This window comes from Paroedura picta, chromosome 3 (assembly GCF_049243985.1).
Source record: "Paroedura picta isolate Pp20150507F chromosome 3, Ppicta_v3.0, whole genome shotgun sequence".
NCBI classification, from domain to species: Eukaryota; Metazoa; Chordata; class Lepidosauria; order Squamata; family Gekkonidae; genus Paroedura; species Paroedura picta.
This window is the reverse complement of record NC_135371.1, coordinates 47,763,003-47,782,978: the sequence shown is the minus strand read 5'-3', so window position 1 is coordinate 47,782,978 and position 19,976 is coordinate 47,763,003. Positions and strand designations below refer to the sequence as shown.

The window sequence follows — 19,976 nt, the reverse complement described above, 5'->3', positions numbered from 1 at the left end:
AGTTTGGAACCCATTCTTTGTTCCAGGAAAGCGAGTAAGACTACTGACTGCTGAGGCTCATGGCTGCTACCTTGAAACATTGAAGGAGCTGGAGGACAGGTAAGTTGCAAAGCTAAAGATTCATCCTGTCCAACAATCTCCCACTATTCTCCACAGCTTCCATAGCCTCATATCAGCACCCAGGCAGCTGGCCAATCAGGAGAGCAAAACCATTACCACCAACACAGCCCTCCCAGGAAAAGAAAACAACAGAAAAAAAACCCACAATAGTGAGATGGTGTTGATTTTGTTCTTCTTTCTCTACAGCCAGTTCTTCTTTTCCAGGTGCCTTGACAACTTCACAGTCCCAGCAGAGTGACTATGCCCCTCACTCAAGATACACAAGGACCAGCTAAAGTGCAACAATTGTGGGGAGAGGCAAGCCTATGTTTTCAAATGTACTCTGGTAATTTAAAAGGTTACAGTTATATATTGCATATTAATATCTGTATTTTATATTGTATGTCTGTGCTTGGTGGAGGGACAGACAGGATACTTCCACAAACTGCCAATCCCTTAACATTGTAATATATGAAGGAACGCCTCTGAACTGTACATTCTATCACAAAGTAGTCTAGCATATGACATGGTCTGCAACAATGTTTTTCTCTCCTTAAAATGAAGCATTTCTGCATTTGTTTTAATGAGGCAATGATCTCGCAGCTACTTACCCCTCCAGATGTGCTGCTGCTACCATCTGTCCCTGGCATCGATTCCACTGAACTGGTGCTTGCTATCTAGGGGAAAGAGCCATAAGGAAACACTTCAGTATCGAGACAAGGAATTCCCTATCATATTAATTCAAGAAGAGAGCATTTTAATGGCACTCTTGAGATCATAGCTACGGTTTCTTGATGGCTGAGTCTTATGAGCCTTTGCCTTTCACAATTGCTGTGTCAGTAGAAAATGAAAACCCCTTGTCCAGCCCTGGCACACATAAGATATAATTAGCGTGGCCAGATCTGGGCTGAGAAATACCTGGGGGGCAGGGAGGAGCCTGGGAATAGTGGGGTTTAGGAAGGGGAGGGACCTCTGCAGGGTGTAATGTCACAGAGCCCACTGTTGCATAATCCTGAGTACACAACTGGCCAGCGTGTGGTCAGATCCCATCTGCTGGATCTGGTCAGTTTAATGGAAAACCGACCAGTAGCAATCACTGGTGGGAAGATCTTTTTTTCTTGTTTGTATATAAGTTGGGGTGTTGTAGGATTACCCTAGTTCAGTTTTGCCTCTCGTACCATCTGGAAGATACACAGGGCCCACAGTGTTCATATATTGGATTCTTCGTTACTCTTGTACCATCTAGCAGGAGTCATGATAAAGAGCTGAAATGAACTCCCGGGGCCCTGGTCTCTGAAACCCACCCTCCAAAGCAGCCATTTTCTCAAGAGGAACTGATTTTGTTTGGAGATCACTTTTAATAACAGGAGGTCTCCAGGCTGCACCTGGAAGTTGGCAATCATGTATATCAGTCAACTGGTATTACTATGACTGAACTAGTCACCACCTTATGTAGGTGCCATCAAATCACAGCCGATCTAAGGCAACCCCATCAACGGACTTTCAAAGCAAGTGAAAAGTAGAGGAGATTTGCCGTTGTCTTCTTCTGCGTTCCTTGATGGTCTCCTATCCAAATACTAACCATGCTTAACTTCCAAGATCTGCCAGGATTGGGCCATATCATGCCACCTTCCCTCCCAATCACTAATTAGTGCTCACAGTAACAGCAGACAGCTGGCATATATCATAGAATTGGCAGATATAACACATGGTAAACCAAATTTTCAAAAGACATTTAATTTACCATGGATGCTATCCTACACATCTAATATTTGCTAGTAACTTCATATTAGAAATTTAAGCAATAATATAGTCATTCCAAGTAGTTTACAGAAGACACACTGTAAACTGAACATTATTACATTGTTTGCCATCTTTCTACTAAGGAACCTGCTCCAGCATTTATCCCAACAAGCCCTCTCTAACAGATGTCTAGTCCTTTTCCTGCCTTTCCTTTATTATTAAGTTTGTATGACCAAAGGTCTTGAGCATATAGAGGCCTAGTTAAAAGATAATTTATCCAAGAATAAAATGAACATTAGAATTAAGGGAGGATTTGAACCTGGGTTAAAACAACCTTAGCAGACATATAACCTACAACCCAATATCATACCAATCACTGCTTATCTGCCAAAAGTTTTTAAACACTTGAAAATTAGTAATCATTTCTTTATAACACAACACCACAGCTGTCTCTCAGCAGCTCTCAAAATTAGAGATTGTGACCAAGATCTGTGCTTGATTACCCAATTTATCAGCAAAACAAGATAGCACAGTTCAAGTACAATTTAAACCCAAATTGAAAATGTGGATTTAAACAGAGGTGTTTAACCATAGAAATAATGATTAGTCAACACTTACCGATGAATCTGGGAGATGTTCATCTTCTTGAGAAAAAGAATTATTAAAAGCTCTAAATGTTTCACTATTCTGTTTATGTTTTTCAATTGTTGCTTGAAAGACCTGGAATGTAACATCGAGAGAGAGAGACATGTGTACATATACAATGTTTAACCAAAGCTAATTTAGAAGAAAGATCTATACTTGTCAAAAGTATCGATGGCAGAAAACATTCTTCAAGAGTGTTGTTTCTACAATATTAAGAATTTTTAAGAAAGGCTCACACTAGGTGAGTCTGTAAAACCAGTATCTTCTGCTGTAAATGAAGGCACACAGGGCCGAACCACACATGTTTGTCTTTTGACATGGTCAGACTGGATTCCCTGGAGCCAACCTATTTTCCCTGTAGTCATACAGCAACCTCAGAAAATGGCATTTTAAAGTCCCCAGGAACCCAATTAAGCTTGGGATGATGACATGAGAGGAGAGGAAGCTCCCGCATTCCCCTTCACCATTTCCCAGAGCCAAAATGCTTGGAGGTTGAATAATCTGCCTGTCTGCAACTCAAAGAGGACCCAGTTATCCCTCCCCAGTCATTCTGGCCCCGGAAAATGGTGTGAGAGAGAAAGCAGGAGTTCTCCTTCCTCCAGGTCAATGTTCTAAACCCAATCATGGTTTTGGGAACCTTAAAAATGCCATGTGAAAATCGTAAGGAGAGTCTGTTACCAGAGGGGAACATGTGGCATTTTTCTTCACTACCTTCCTTCAGTCTCCAGTGCTGCCTATATTGATGACAATGTATTCAAGATAAAATTAGCCATTGCCTGGCTAATGATTCTGTGATCTAGAAGAAGAGTTGGTTTTCATACGCCGCTTTTCACTGCATGAAGGAGTTCCAGAATGGCTTACAATCATCTTCCCTTCCTCTCCCCACAAGAGGTACCCTGTGAAGTAGGTGGGGCTGAGAGAGCCCTGACAGGACTGCTTGGTCAGAACAGCATTATCAGGGCTGTGATGAACCCAAAGTCATCCAGCTGGCTTCATGTGGAGGAGGAACAGGGAATCAAACCTGGCTCACCAGATTAGAAGCCGCCACTCTTAACTAAGGTGGCTCCCAACCTGGGAATATTTTCCCTGCTATATTTATTATTTATTTTTTACTTCATTTTATTATTTATCTACTTCCATTTATACCCCATTTTTTCTCCCCAAAACAGCTTACATCAATCTGTGAAGTCAGTGAGTAACATAGTTACTATATAATTATACTAACCTGAATCCATTCTTTCTTTTCATCTTCTGTCCTGTGAAGTCAAAATACACAGAGATAAATTTGCTTTGCTTTGCTTTCTTCAGCAAATCAACACACAGACATTATCATTTTTATGGTACTATATGACAAGTTGATATCTGCAATCTTATACAAAAACTTATACTCATTACATTGATTTCCACAATAAATTCAGAAATTAGTGGCTTGGTGTGCAAATTATTTTTAAAAACTGTATATAACGATTATTTTTACCTTAATAATATAAAATAATAAAATATAGCACAACAGATTCCTGTATCTACTGCTTATAAGTTACTTTATTAAAAATATATACACATATGTAGAATAAACTCTTTTTATACCTTGCTTGGAGTTCCAATGACCTCTTTTTCCCTGATATTGAAAATGTATGAGCCACATTTTGCTTGACAATTTCTTGAACCTGAAAAACCATTTCAATATTTTAGTTTGTAGGAAAAATTAATGTAAGTTATTTTTATGACTCCCACACAAGCTTAACACTCTCTAAATGAAGAATATTACAAAAATAATAATATGGTTACATGAAACAAGAAAAAAATTCAGAGCCTATATTTAAGGTACTGGGAGTAAAACATTTTTGCTACCTGCTGAACAACAGTTTTACTTACATTTCAGCCACAAAGTTCTTTGCAGTATAATATTACATACTCTTACCTGAAACTAATCCATTCTGAAATTGGTGGGACATCTCTAAGAACTGGGCTGCAGATCTCAAAAACACAGGCAAGAGCCATGCATATTCTCTATTTTTGTTCTAGATTATATCTACAGTAGGCTATGTTGAAGTCAGTTCAAAAATTTCACTTAGTTCAGAATTCAGTGCCAAAATTGCTTGTTAGGAAGAACTAAAGGCAGCAATATTACACTAGGTCTGAAAGTCCTTTACTCTCTACCTGTTTCCATTCTGAATCTGAGGTGCTGGTTTTCACCCATAAAGCCCTATATGGGTACTCCAACTAGCACCTACCCAATATACCCTGCCCAGAAACCACAATCGTAGTTTCAGGCCTGTTTTTCATTTGCCCCTGCCATAGCTACCTTCCAGCATGAGAGAGACAGCTATGAGTAACTGGGCTTTTTCAGTCGCAGCCTCATGATGATGGAATATCCTCTGTCATCCCATAGATCTGCTGCCAACAATGGCTTTCTTGGCACCATGACTAGACTTCAGATTTCAGCTGGTTTTTAATTGAGCAGTTGTCCCCATTTGCTGTTTGCTTTCTGCTGACACTATTAATTTGATTGCTGACTCTTTTCTGCTTTATGCTATGAATGTTCTTAATTTGTTCTTAATTTTTAGAATCTGGTTTTACTGGCTTTAATATGGGACAAAGGGATTGGCATAAACATAAAAATATCCAGTTCAGAGCTTGGGGAAGGCCCCAAACCAAACCCTGAACCAAGATAAAAGGCCCCCACCTGAAACAAGCCAGTCCACAAGTTCAGTTCCCCCTTTTCTCATGGCTGTGGCGAGCTGTGGTTGGGAGAAAGAAGGGGAAATCACCCAGAAGGGTTAAATGGGTGGTAGCCATTTAGCCTATCAATTTTGCTTCCCCCTCTTGTGTGTGTGTGTGTGGGGGGAGAGATGAAACCACCATGTTTAATGGCTTGCAGCCATTTTAAACTAACAGGTGGTGGGTCTGCTCATCAGCTGTGAGGATCAACCATTTCAACCTAACAGTGAGGCAGGTGTAATCATAAACTGTTCGGCTGAAATGTCTGGTGGCCAATTCACTAGTTTGTTTTGTTTCCCTCTGCTCCGAAGCAGGGGGAAGCAAAATTGATCAGTGAAATGGCTGCCAAACATTTTAGCCTTACATGTCAGCTGTGAACTCACACTGCTAAGCAATTCAGTTTAAATAGCACAAAACAGCTGAACTGGACAAAAGTCTGGTAAATGTTTTGGGAAGATGCCTTCCTTGAATATTGGTTGGGCATTCAGAACAAGCCCAAGTTGGTGCCAAATTTTGGCTCATGAGCCAGTTCATGTCCATGCCTATATGGGATTGTATTGTTAACTGAGTTTTTTCATTAGACTATCTTGTGAACTGCCTTGGACACTTTTGTTGAGAGGCAGTCTCCACATGTTTTAAATATATAAGAATTAAATGAAATGGTTTATGTCTTGCCTATGCCTGGAGAAGACTGTCCCAAGTCAGCACTAACATCTCTGCACCTTCCCACTGGCATCAAAGGTGTTTCAATGTCAATAAAGCAATTCACTGACTTGATTTTGCTGCTGTTATTTTTTTAAAACTGTTGACTGGGCATGTCAAACCCCCTCCCTTTCCTACAGTTCTGCCTACAACAGCAGTTCATTCTGCTTACTAGGTTGCCTTTGTTTTACCTTGTTCACATACTTAAGAGTGCTTGCTGTTCATCTGGGAAGGCTTCTGTGATAAAATCCATGGCGTAAACACCCATGAGCAAAAAAAAAAAAAAGAAAAAAAAAGGAGATCAAGTAACAAACCTGTAATCCTGCAATATCAATCTTCTCTCGAACACTGAACTTCTGGCCTATCAAACGCAGCTTGGGCACACAGTACAACACCATGCTGTTAAACTGTAATAGAAAATGCTAGTCATAAGAGGTATTCAGAAAATATATTAAATATTTAACCACAAAGCAGTATGACTTACAAGCATGCCAGGAATATAAAATCCAGTTACACTGATCTGTTCAATATGATTCTTTTTTAAAAGTACTCTACAAATCTGATAGAAGTTGAAAGTCATAGGTACTATTCTTTAAAAAAAATAATGTAGAGGGAAATTTACCAGGATCAGAATTGCTCTAAAATTATGGGGCAACTGGAGAAAAACCATACTGTCATCCTAAATCTTTTGCCCTTCTATGAACTGCAACTTCTCTCTGGACCTCAGCATATACAGAATAATTTTACATGTTTATCTAACACCCTAGCGTATTCTCTACTGCAGGTCTTGGCTGCTTCCACATAGAGAGCATTCTCACTGTCGTTTGCATTGCCATTATGAAGGTACACGTGGGCTTTTATCACCTTTTAACACTACTGCAAATTTCAAATTTCAAAAACCTTTAATGGCATAGGAACGATGATCCAAGTGCATAATAATAATCAGATATATTCAGACTACATGGAATAAATAGATATTTGTGATATAGTAATACGAAAACCTAAACATAGAAGAATGGATATTACAAGATAGTGTTAGAATATGAATTATAAATTAAATAAAACATTTATAAAATATGTAAAATAAAAATTAAAAGTTAGTTGCTAATAAAATCTACTAGAGGGAAAATCATTATACAGACACCATCCTAAAGGAAAATAGAAGTCAAGTTATTTCTTGGAGGTGTGAGTTTTGTCTTGCAGAACTGGGGCCAAAAATTCAGCAACTTCTCTGTTACAATGGGAAGCTTGTCTTTTGGTAAAAATTGAATATCCCTACCAGAAAAATGCACAGAATTAGTCAAGATTGGGTCAGTCAGTGACCGAACTCAGAAAATGATGGCAGTGCAATAAAATGTGCGGTACAGAATCAGACTCAGATGAGGAGAACTAGCACAATCTGTCCTCTAGATGAACACCTTTATATCTCCCTGATAGCACCACAGATGGACAAAATATTTAAACTGGCAAACATAAATGCCAGACAAAGATGGAGCTACTACAGCTTTCTATGCTCCTCCCCTCCAGCCCTGGAAGCTTAAAGGAAGCTGGCTTCAGGAAGTCAGTCCTTGGGGAAAGAATGGTACCACTGAGAGTGGAGCTTCTAGCATCTGCTGCTCCTCTCCTTCCCTTCAGATGACAGGGAGCCTTGTTCTGTTTGATAAGCTATTAAATTTGTTGAGTGGAGAAAGCAGGATAAAAGTACCCAAAATAATTATCTATTCTAGTTGTATCTTCAGAATTATTGTAAGGCATTCAGAAAATCCCATGAGTTGATAGGCTGGATATGAACATTTAAAATATATACATTGACCTTAAAACAACAGATATTCAGCCTAGGCAGCTATAATTTAATTCATATAATTTAGCCACTATAATTTAGATAATATCTGGTTAACAGAGGTTGTTTAGTACTTGGTACCATAAACACCAAGGGAAGAATAATTTAAAAATACCAACTTTGCTTTACTGCCCCCACCCCCAATGTCAAAGAACAGCAAGGTGACTGGGAGAACATGAAAAAGCTGCTTGATGAGAAGAATGTAGGTGAACTGGTCTTTGCCCGAGAGAACTCTGACCAGCAGGAAAACAAGTCTCTATGCCTTATTCCAAAGAAATCAAATGACTCACCAGAAATAGATATCTATCTTGAGCTGTGCCATTCTTTGCTGATAATTTCTGAATATGCCCCTCTTTAATCAATTCATTGGCTGGATTCACAATATCCTCTTCTCCTCCGAGCCGTTCATACACTTCTAACAGCTTATGCATCTTTTCCTGCAAACATAAAAGAAAATAATTCAGCTACCAGGTAGCCCCTGTCTCTTACAAAATAATCCAGTTAGTTCTTTTCTATTACACAGCACGCAAAGGCGGGGGGATGGGACATGAAGACAAATAAGCTTTAGTTATATAAAATGTTTCCAGCACTGTGCCTTCCAATTAGATAGGCAAGCAACCTTATTCCTAGGAATCAAAGAAGAGAGAGTGATCATTCGGCACTCCTAGCTATTGCAATAAAAGCAAAGTGCCTTACACTTCATGGAGATCTGATGCCCACACTTTGGGCCCAGCTTGGTGTAGTGACTAGGTGTGCTTACTTCTAATCTGGGGAGCTGGGTTTGATTCCCAGCTCCTCCTCCACATGCAGCGAGATGGGTGACCTTGGGCTTGCCAAGCACTGATAAAGCTGTTCTGATCAAGCAGTAATATAAGGGCTCTCTCAGGCCTATTATGCACGGCCACTGAAATGGCGGCATGGAGAACGCGGAGGAGGAAGAAGCAAAGCAAACCGCTTACGCACGGGATGGAATGCAACGGCGGCAAAACCCAGAGTATCCGATTATGCATGCGGCTACTCCAGAGTCGCTTCTGGTTGCACCCTGGTCCCGGGAAGCTCCATGTTCTTCCGCATCTCGCTAACACAGCTTTTTCGGCGGCATGCGTTAACTCTGCACCCGGTTGCCGCCTGCAACGTGCATAATTGGTGATTTTAGCTGCTGCCATTCCACCCCGAATGTGGACCTTCCACTCCGTGCATAATGGGCCTCAGCCTCACCCACCTCACAGGGTGTCTGTTGTGGGGAGAGGAAAGGGAAGGCAATTGTAAGTCACTCTGAGACTCCTTCGGGTAGAGAAAAGCAGCATATAAGAACCAACTTTTCTTTTTGTTCTGAATAAACAGAAGTCGCCCTATGAACAGCTGAACTCTGTGAATTTGTTCCACTGATAGTCGTGAAAACTCCCCTGGCACATGAGATGGCACAGAGATGGTTCAAGGTAATTTATCTTCTAAAGCAGGTCCAGTTGGATCCATGTGGTGATGATCCAGGTCAAGAAAATGAATGTGGAAGTTTATGTCCAAATTATGAAACTTATAATGTCACAGTATTGTATAATCATTAATGAGGGAATGTATGATAATCAGTGCATGAAATCCTTGGGCCCTTTGCTTCTGAATCATTCAGCTTTTTGTTTTCTCCCTTACTCCACGGAAATGACAATCTATAGTAACGACATGATGCCTAACTAATTTCAACTAAGGTATCAGGACTATTGTGCAAAATATAGATATTCCACTAAAGCAAACCAAAATGAACTCTGATACATATTTATCAAAAAACTCAATTCTGTTCAGCTTTATACACAATAAAATGTAGTTTATAATTCATTCTAACCTAAGGTATTTTCTCAGCACTAACCATTATTTCTTATTTTCTGTTTGTCAACAGATTTCATGTGTACAGGTACATTGTCTAGAATTTTGACGAATATGCAGGAATTGCTTTCCCCCAATTCTATATTATCTATCTAGCCCTTATCTAAATCTAAAGCATTAATAAAAGACAGAAAAACCAAACTTATAAAATGTCCCCTCAAAATTTTACTGATAACTTTAACCAACTTGATTTTGTGTATTAATAATGAATTACTCTGGCTGCTTAACCAACTGAGAGGCAGCCCTCTCAGATATATACTTATCAAAAAACTCTATTCTGTTCAGCTTTATACACAAATACATTACTTCTGGAATAACATGTATAAACATATTTCACTATCAGCTGATACCTGTACATTCAAAAAAGAAAAAAAGAACCTGTCACATGGGATCTCAGTACGGATAATCAAATCAGCTTTGAAATGTGGTAATGAGCCAAGCCGACAAAGGGAAAAAATCACAACTATTTCCCATAAAGAGCACTCACGAAATACATGGCTTGATTTTAAAATGCTTCCTTTATAATTTTCTTTAAAACCATAGAAACATTTTAAGAAGCAGAGGGGACTGTTACCAGATCGATAAGTCAGATTTAAACAAATAGATGAGGTGAAATTTGGCTTTGACCCGGAAACTACAACTGGTCCAAAATGCAACAGCCAGAGTCCTCACAGCAACACCATGGAGGGCTCACATCCGGCCTATTTTCTACCAGCGTCAATCGTTGACAGTTGAATTCCAGATCAGGCTAAAGGTTCTGGTAATTACCTTCAAGGCCATAGGCGGTCAGGGCCCAGTGTACCTGAAGGACCACCTCCCTGCCTATGCCTGCCAAAGAGCACTATGCTCTGCTGCCACCTAATGGGCTAATGATCCCTGTCCCAAAAGAAGCCCACCTGGCCTCAACCAGGGCCAGAGCCTTCTCTGTTCTGGCCCCCACCTGGTGGAATGAGCTCCCAGAGGAGATCAGGGCCCTGATGGAGCTAAAACAGTTCCACAATGCCTGCAAAAGGGAACTCTTCCACCAGGCATTTGGTTGATACCAGGCACAATGAACAACATTTACAGGGCTCCTGCCCCCCTCCCACTCCCCACCCCCCAGAAATCCATCAAAGCATTCTGTTGCTGGACATGTTGTATTATTACTGTTTAACTAGAAGATAAGCCCGCTGTAGGCTAAATACAGCGGGCGCTAGCAGCCTCTCCCCCCCGCCCCCCCGGAGGGCCATGTTCCCAGCTTCACCTGTTGGACTGCTGGACAAAGAGAAGGAGGCCTGCAGGAAGGAGGAGGAGCTGTGCAAGGGAGTGCGCATACGAATGCGAAGCAGGCGGCTTGATAGAAGCAGAAGGATTGCATGGGACGCGCAGCCGACTCACCCCCGTACCTCCGGGCCACTCGCACTGCCTGCCCTGACTCCCTCCTGCTCCCCGCCCCCCCCACACTGGTCCCAACATGCAGCACTCCGGGGCGCAATGCATGCTGGGGGTTGTAGTCACAATACTGCCAGCGGAGCCGAACAGGTGACTTGCGGAGGCAGGAGCAAAAGCCTTTGGGGGCCATGTCCGAGGCTGTGGGGAAGGCAAAGAAGCACAGCCGCCACGCTCCTGTGCCGTCCGTGAAGGCTTTGGGCGCCGGCTGACTTCTGGCTGTGTTGCAGACTTCGGGGAAGGGAAATGAGCATGGCCGCCATGCTCCTTTGCTGTTCCTGAAGGCTTTGGGCCCCGGCTGCCTTCCAGCCACACGGCAGGCTTCGGGCAAGGCAAAGAAGCACGGCTAGTGTGCTCCTGAGCCTTCCCCGAAGCCATGGGGCTCCAGCCACCTCCCAGGCTCGTTGCAAGGTTCAGGGAAGGCAAATGAGCACGGCCACCGCTCTCCTTTGCCATCCCTGAATGGCTTGGGCCCCGGCTGTCTCGCGGACGCATTCCTTTGCCCTTCCTGAAGCACGGTGGCCGCATTCCTTTGCCCTCCCTGAAGCCTTTGGCCCCTGCCCACCTCCCGGCCATAGCGAAAGCAAAGTAGCATGGGCGCCGCGCGGCAGCAAGTTGCAAGGGGGGATAGGCTCCCTGCCTGGCTCCGTCATCATTGGGGCCGTGGCCCAGCCAAAGGGGCAGTTCCTTTGGTTGGGGTGAGGCCTCTCCACCAGCCTAGCTCCCGCGCATCACCAGGGCTACCTTGCCCGTTGGCGGCCAGCACAAGGATGGCAGGTGTGGGACGACAGGGGATTACTTTGGAGGGTGGGCAGGTTAGGAGCCAGGCCTGGGGGGCGCAATCAGGGTGATGGCTGGGGGAATCGGCACTCCGCGGCGATGGCAAGTGGAAGGGGGGTTCGGGCGGCACGCCTTGCGCGCCATCCGATAAGGCAGCAAGGGGCAGACTGACACGCAGAGAGGGCAATTGGGAGGCATTTCAGTCGGGGGGTAAGGGCCAAAACCGTGAGTTTTGATCACGTACTCAGCCCACCCCAACTCCTCTTACCGCTTTATTAATAGGGAAAGATGTTGTTCTGTTACCCTGTGATCAGTTAGTATTATTAATGTTACAGTTATTCATATGTATGATTCTATGTAAAGTCCTCAGTTCTATGTAAACCGCCCTGAGCCTTCGGGGAGGGCGGTATATAAATATGTATGAACGAACGAACGAAAATTAAACACATTAATTTGTAACAAATAAAGCTGGACACGGATAGTGGGAAGAGTTGGAACTCATCACCTACCTGATTGGCCTTCCATCCAATGAATGACCAATCAGGTAGGCTGTCACATTCCTGGCTGCATCCCCCTCCAATGTCTCTACTGGGCTGATGGTGACTGGTAAGGGTGGCCAGCTGGCAGGCAGGATTTGGTGGGAATGAGCTTGACCTACAAACCACGGGGGTGGAGGTGAGAACACCCCTCCAGCGCTCCCTGCCCCAGCCCCAAGCAGCCCCACCACAGCCTTGCAAGGCCTCCCTGGGTAGGTTTTTTTTTTTTTTTTTTTTTGCAACGGGCTTCTCTGTTAGTATTAATATAAGATAAGATGATGAACTCTGATTTTCTGTAGAATGCTGTCTAAGGGGATAAAATGTCTTTTACAATTTCAAATACTTTCTTGATGAAAATTTGTGCATAATCCTTTTCAGGTACTGCATACATTCAAAATGTCATCTCCCATTGACTCAAGAAATCTGTCAACAAAATGGCTCCCTGATATTTCTGAGGTTCTCTCTTCTGAACCATGTTAAAGAGAACAGTATTCAAATTACCTGAAATGTTCTTTATTGCTGTCTTTCAACATTTGGTGCCAGCTTCTCTATTCATATTTCTAAGCTATTAACAAAATACACTTATAGATGCTTCCTTGATAATACAAATATTCAGCTCACATTTTGGGACACTAAAACCTTTAGTATAACACCAATTTATTCAATTCCCCTGATTTTAAGTACATACACATGGAAAGGAATGGAGTCACCCCTCAAAAACATGTCCCGTTGTCATGGTGCATGTAAGTTATTGTGTGAAACTACATTCAGACATACAAATATATTATGGGTGTGATGCACATAATGACCCTTTATGCACGGCGGCAGCTACTCCGTGCTGCTGCTGTGCCATTGCAGTGGGGTAGGATGCTGTTCCCTGTGTACTCACGAGGGTGGGGCATGCAGAGCTTCCCTGGTGTAGTGTGCGCGTTTTGAGCTGGGGCCAGGAGGCCCGGGACGCTGCCAGCCAAGGTAAGCAGCAGCGGCTGGGGGGGAGGTGGGGAAGGGCCAGGGGGAGTGGGGGGGCCACATGCTCTGGCAGGGCAGGGGGCTGCCCCTGCCAGCTCTGTGGCTCCGCAGAGCCCACAGGGTCGTGCGGTGTCCCTACAGGGACACTGTAGGTCGGGGCAAGGCGGGCCGAAAGACCCGGCACTTTCAATTATGCACATTGCTGGCCCACCCCAGCCCCTGCCGCCACCCGGCATAAACAGGAAGCTGCGGAAGTTCCTCTGTTTGCTTAACACGGGCCTTCTGTAGCCCTGGGCTGGGACACACCTGCACTGGCGGTTGCGAGCGTTATCAGGGATTTTCTCCGAAGCCCTGCTGCCACCAGTGCAGGCATTCTGGCCCGTGCATAATGGGTCAATCCTTCCCAAACAGAGGTGGGTGGTAGTCTGATGTCTTGCAAAGGAGATTTGGTGGGCACTGTACTGTCAGTTTGTGTAGGTGCATGGCATGACAGACAGGCAGACGAATGCTTATGTAAAACACTGGCCCACAAGCATTTTTACATTTTATACAAGCATTTTAAGAATATGTAGAAAATGCTCATAAAAAGCAAAACGAGTTCTTCAACACAAGGCAATGTGATAATTAATGGCAAGAAGAACAGGACAATATTTATATTATCCTGAACTAAACTTTCAGATATTGGTAAAGCTAAAATATACCATCACACACACACACACACACACTTCTGCTTTATCAATATCTGAAAGTTTAGTTCAGCATGAATACCATCGTTAAGGCACTATATGGTAATGAGACAACCATTTCTCCAAATAAGGATCTCAGTTAATGGCTTAGATGATAATTCTGTTGAACATTTTCTACTCACCATCTTTCGGATGGCTGCATTTGAATGGTTTGCTGCCGTCGAAATGAGTTCCAGAGATTCTGCAATAAAGAGGCAGTGGCAGTTATATATTCTTAAGATTGTTATCATTTAATAGAGTAGTTTTTATGTCCCTGATGCGTACAACTTGACAGCAGAAATGCTGCTTCACGCAAGTGGTACATTTGTAAGCAGAGCACCCCTGCACAACATTCCTGTGTTTGCCAAGATTAAGCATGCATGTCATAGTGTTCCCTTTAATATTGCCCAGAACAGAACTCAGATAAGTAATGCATACTGGGGCGAAAGGTCAAGGAGAAGGAAGCTGAAATTAATTCAGCTAGCAAGGTCCAGTAACTAAAGTAAATGCAACATAACATCTTAGATAGCTCAGGTCAGGTCCCTGCATGTATGTTTATGAACTCCTCTTCATGCTTGCAGACCGGGGAATTTCTATTCCTTAATTTTGAAAGGGCTGTTCCATGTCCAACTCCAACTTCACTCTTGGAATCATAGAATCATAGAATCATAGAATACTATAGTTGGAAGGGACCTCATGGGTCATCTAGTCTAACCCCCTGAACTATGCAGGACACTCACAACCCTATCGCTCATCCACTTATTAGTTTCCTTTCATTTTTGAAGCATTCTTTCTCAACTAGTGTGCTTTTTATGAATGTACACTTCTGTGAACATCACTGGCACACACGTTTTTATAGAATGAGCCAGGCTCCAGCCACTGTTTCCCTTCACTTGATCAACAATGAAATTCTCTCACCATTCTCCTTCTCTCCATCCTCATTATCAGGGATGAAGAACTGAAAGGGAGCTGTATTTCAGTCCGTGTAAACCAGATCTGTGAAAATGCCATTCCCTCAAATGTGTTTGGAGAGACACCTAAACATTTAATACAGCAACTTCACTGACCTCCCTGCATGTGACAAAAGGCCAATGGAGACAGGTACTCTCCAAAATTCATTTTCTCTACGCAGAATAATACATCTTTAAACCTCCCCCCCCCCCCGCTCCGGAGGAGCGGGAGGAATAAAGGAGTAAGGGCAGGTGGGGAGGAGTTAGGGCGGGCCCTGTCCGTGATAAAAACTCGGAGGGCCAAGCAGCCAATGGGGAGCTGCGCTTTGTGCGGCTCCCCATTGGCTGGTTGGCCCAGCCTCGCCTGGCCCGGCCGGAGAGTCACCGCTCAGAAGAAGAAGCCTTCCCCAGCGGTAAGTCGTCCGGCTGGCTTCCCCTCGCCCACGGAGCCTTCTGCTGGGCCCTGAGGCAGGCTCGCCTGCCCTTGGACCCGCCAGAAGGCCACAAAGCCCACTCCCGCTGTCCTGAGCCTTCTGCCAGGCCCTGGAGCAGCCGAGACTGCTCCTCGGCCCCAGCAGAAGGTCCCAAGGCCACCTACCTTCCTCTGTTCCTCCCTTCCTCCCAGCATTCCCTTTGTCCTTCCCTTCTTCCCAGCATTCCCTTTGTCCTTCCCTTCCTCCCAGCATTCCCTTTGTCCCTCCATGCCTCCCAACATTCCCTTTGTCCCTCCCTGCCTCCCTCTCTTCCATCTGCCTCTTTCTGCCTACCTGTTTCTCTCCCTCTTCTTCTGTCTCTATCTTCCTCCCTTTCTTTCTGTCTTTCTGTTTCTTTCTCCTTTTCCTCCTTCCTTTGCCCCATCCCTTCACCCACCCATCATCCTAGGGCCCGCTGTATTTTGGCCACAGCGGGCTTAATGTCTAGTTCATCAAATAATGCAAGTATAAGAAAGGGGGAGGGGAAGTCTAAAAATGTAACTGACGATTAAAACAACAACCCTATTTATTCCTTATATGAAACATGTCCTCCAGAACAATTCTGTTTTACACATTCCAAGGAACAATAGAAGCATAGGAGCCTTTCCGATCTCATCAAGCAGTCAGGACATTTCACCAGGTAGGAGTTACAACAGAAAATGCTCAGGTATAGGCAGCTATTGTTCTTGCCCCTTTGCAGGGATCATCTTTAGAATGTGTTGCTCAAATTAAAACAGTTTCAACAGAGAAAACAAAAGTGAGAGTTCATAGGTAATGACCAGCACCCAGTGAACCCCAAAATTAATCAGTAACCAATGATGTAATATGCATAGTCTGTAAAGCCCCTGATAGTAAATGAGTTGTGGTATTTTGTATCTCATTTGTATTTGCCTTCACGGATAAAGCCACGTACATTATAAGAGGCTATTCCTTAGGTGCCATAGATTGGATCCACATGGCCAGATTGACCCGGTCAAGATAAGGTGCTTTCCTCAGGGCTGAATGAAGCAATTTTTTAAACATATGAATTATCTCACTTCTCCAGCAATAATGCTAGGTCTAGTAATATCTGCAGACTGAGTCACCAGGGGTGAGCTGAACCCCCAAGACCTCAACTTTCCCAAGGAGCCCACCATCTTGTTGGGATTCATTCATTCATCTAGCCCTGCCGTGGCCTCCACAGTTGTCGTCGGCCCTCTGGGAGGGAGAGGCAACGGGGTTCCTGCGCGAACCAGCGAGGGAGTGGGGAATGCCCGCCACCTCCCTTTGTGCCACACCAAGGCCTCCACAGCCATCAGCAGGGCTTGAAGGGATGGCACAGAGAAGCACCGGAGCTCCTGTGGGGGCTGGGGAGGGAGGAGGAATGCCCGCCACCTCCCCCAACCCTTCAAGCCCACAGCAGCCTCCACGGCTGTCGCCAAGGCTCTGGGGGATGGCAGGGAGAGGCACTGGGGCTCCTGCAAGGGCTGGGGAGGAGGGAATGTCCACTGCCTCCCCCCAACCCCTCAAGCCCCATCACGGCCTCCACAGCTGTCAGCAAGGCTCGTGAAGACAGGCTGCACGACTTCTGGGGGTGCTGGGGAGGGAGGGGGAATGCCTGCCTCCTCCCCCCACCCCTAAAGCCCTGCCTCGCTCTCCACAGCCCTCGGAGGGGCTTCTGGGGATGGCGGGGAGAGCAGCTGGAGAGTTCTCTCACTTCCTGTCTTCCTATCTCTCTCTCTTTCACTCTCTCTTTCTTTATCTCTCCATTTGTTTATTCCTCCCCAAAGTGAGGGGAAGATTAATGATCTGTCAAGAGGAACTCCCACCTTCCTATTGGCTGTTTTTAAAAGGTATGCATAGCAGGGATCCAATGGGCATGTGGTTTGCCTCACTGTAGCTAGCAACCTATCCACTTTGTCCTGGGAGAGGCACCTGAAGCTATCAAAAGACAACCTCAAAGGTGTCCAAGGGGCCTCCACTTTCTGTATTAATCATTGGTGGCAGACTGACAAGATTTTATCTGCAAAAGGGCTCACAAAATCTTCACAGCTAATATCCAGTTCCCTTACCTTTGAACTTGTTGACCCTTTGCCATTTAACCACAGTGGCCAGACACTAGCTCAACACAGCTATAGGCATGTCAGGGGTCCATACAATCAAACATAGAGCTGAGGGCCATCAGCATATTGTTGATCTCTTCTATGGGCTTTACATTAATATGAAACAGTTGGGGAAACAAACGGGATGTTGTGGAACACAACAGGGCAAATCCCACACATCATACCAATTTAGTTAATTGGTGGCAAGGCATAAAACAGTGAATAAAACAGTGCAGATGTTTGTGCCTGACACGAACATATACTAGAAATGTACTGGATGCTGCAAATTAAAGGTAATTTACAAAACTCTATCCACAGGCTTGCAAGCTGAATGGAATGATACTGAGTCATTAGATATGATTTTATCAATTTGTAACAGGGGAAAATGTATTTTAAAAAGCTTTAAAATTTGTGATCCATTTCTTGGGCACTCTCTCTTCATTTTTGAATACCATTTAAAAAATAAGCTACCATGAGAATAAAGCTTGTACTTACTTTCAGCATCTTTCCTATCTGGTGACTCCTCAGGAAGTTTTTTAAGGTAATCTTTCAAGAGAAGCTCATAGCGGGGAATTCGTTGTACAGGTTCTAGCATGTGGTGCTGTAATGTCAGATTTCCACATATTTCTTGCTTCTGAATATCATTGTGAAGGGGAGTAAAACAAAGTAAAGGTTACATCCGTGTACTCAAACCATTTAATGATGTAAACACCTGCTTTAAAATTTGCAAAACAGATTATATTTTAAATAAATTATTTTGGGAGATCAACACATATCAATAACAAATTGAACTATATTGATGAGGCAACTGCATTGTAAAAAGATCAACAAATGGGGAACAGAATCAAGCAGAACATTCTATAGAACTGTACAGGCATATATGCTGCCACTGAGGAACAACCACATACATTGGAGGAAATGTCCTTACTCTGATTTCTGGAGGCATTCTCCTTCCTCTGTTGGCAGAAGAGTCACTTAAGTTGGAGAAAGTCTCCCTTAAACGGAAGATTAGAAGCCATTTCCCTTCCTTCATTAGAGGAAAGACACTTAATTTGGACGAAGGCTGCAGGAAGACTTCAAACTTTGCTCAGTGGATGGATATATGTCATTATGTAACAGTGCCCATTTACGCACTGCCTCAGCTCCCGTGCAGTTATACAAATCGGGGGTGGATGAGGTACACTGGGCCAAATGCTCCCCTGTGTGGGTGGCAGGAAGAGGTGGAGTAACCTGCCATGACTAAAACTCCAGCCTGCAGCCCAGCATGAAACTTCCAGTGTGTAAACGGTCAATGAGATGCAGTCCAAAATTATTATTATTGACCCTTAAATTCAATCCTCATTGCATATGCTTTGAGAGCCTCCAACAATCGACTCACTACCTTTTCAATATCTCTTGTTACTTGAAATTACCCTCAATTAAAGTACAAAAAACATTTTAGCCACACGAATTATAAATTAATCAAAATAAGCAGACATCAGTCAATGCAGTGGATATGCCCAAGCAGAAACCCTAGTAACAGAAACCCTGGCTAATCATTATTGAGGAACAAACAGTTTTGAAAAATTCAACAACCAATAATTATGTTACACATTTATAAAAACTCTCTGTTGACAATACATAATGTTTTATATTAAATCAAATGCAAACTTTAATTGTCTCATGTCAATATAATCTTACACAACCATCTAATAATCAGTCCTGCTACAAAGAGCATCTGACAACCCAAGAGCCAAAAACTGACATACTGTTATCAGGTAAGGTGGCAAAACATCTTTATATCTTTCTGGAAAGTATCTATGTGTTACGTTTAGACAAGATAACTCATCCTGATCGGTAGCTTAAGCTTTTAGATACCATTGTGGTTAATAATAACAAAAAAGTATTTGTTACCATACATTCTATGCTTTCTTGCAATATTTTTAATGAGGAAAGGAAGGGAATAATTTTTTGGTCTCATTGTTTCCTCAAGTGTAATGGAAACTGGCTATGATCGGCAAGAATTTCGGGATCTTTGTACCTGAATATTTTGAGTAACTTCTTTAAATGGAGAGGATCTCTGCATCCATGTATTCACCATGTCCATTGCTCGGTCAAAATTCTTTACATATTCTCCATACATCTTTAGAAATGGAGCAAGTTTCTGAAGGATATCTCCTAGACGTGGGTTTGTATTCCTGTAGAACAACAACAACAAAAAGAATTTAAAATACAAATATATGATAATAGATATTAATTAGAAACTAAAGAACACATCGGGATTTTCGTGCTGGTATAATTTCTTGTCATGTTCTTTAAAAAATTTATGCAATGTATATAGATACAATTTTGTTTATTCTCTTGCATCACATTAAGAATTTGAAAATAGTCTGTGATTTATATGTATAATTTCAATTATTAATTTGT

General features: G+C 43.3%; 1 protein-coding gene across 5 annotated transcripts in view; it reads right to left on the bottom strand.

Moving 5' to 3' along the window:
* FGD3 (FYVE, RhoGEF and PH domain containing 3) overlaps positions 1-19,976 on the bottom strand; it is a 122,255-nt gene that overhangs the window by 18,054 nt on the left and 84,225 nt on the right. For all 5 annotated transcript variants that reach the window (XM_077325555.1, XM_077325553.1, XM_077325552.1 and 2 more), the window contains 9 exons: positions 19,591-19,747; positions 18,066-18,204; positions 14,210-14,268; positions 8,041-8,187; positions 6,225-6,317; positions 4,075-4,154; positions 3,713-3,743; positions 2,461-2,562; positions 711-776 (listed from right to left, as the gene is read on the bottom strand). In XM_077325555.1, the coding sequence (XP_077181670.1) occupies positions 711-776; positions 2,461-2,562; positions 3,713-3,743; positions 4,075-4,154; positions 6,225-6,317; positions 8,041-8,187; positions 14,210-14,268; positions 18,066-18,204; positions 19,591-19,747 (874 nt within the window). The remainder of the gene's footprint in view (positions 1-710; positions 777-2,460; positions 2,563-3,712; positions 3,744-4,074; positions 4,155-6,224; positions 6,318-8,040; positions 8,188-14,209; positions 14,269-18,065; positions 18,205-19,590; positions 19,748-19,976) is intronic.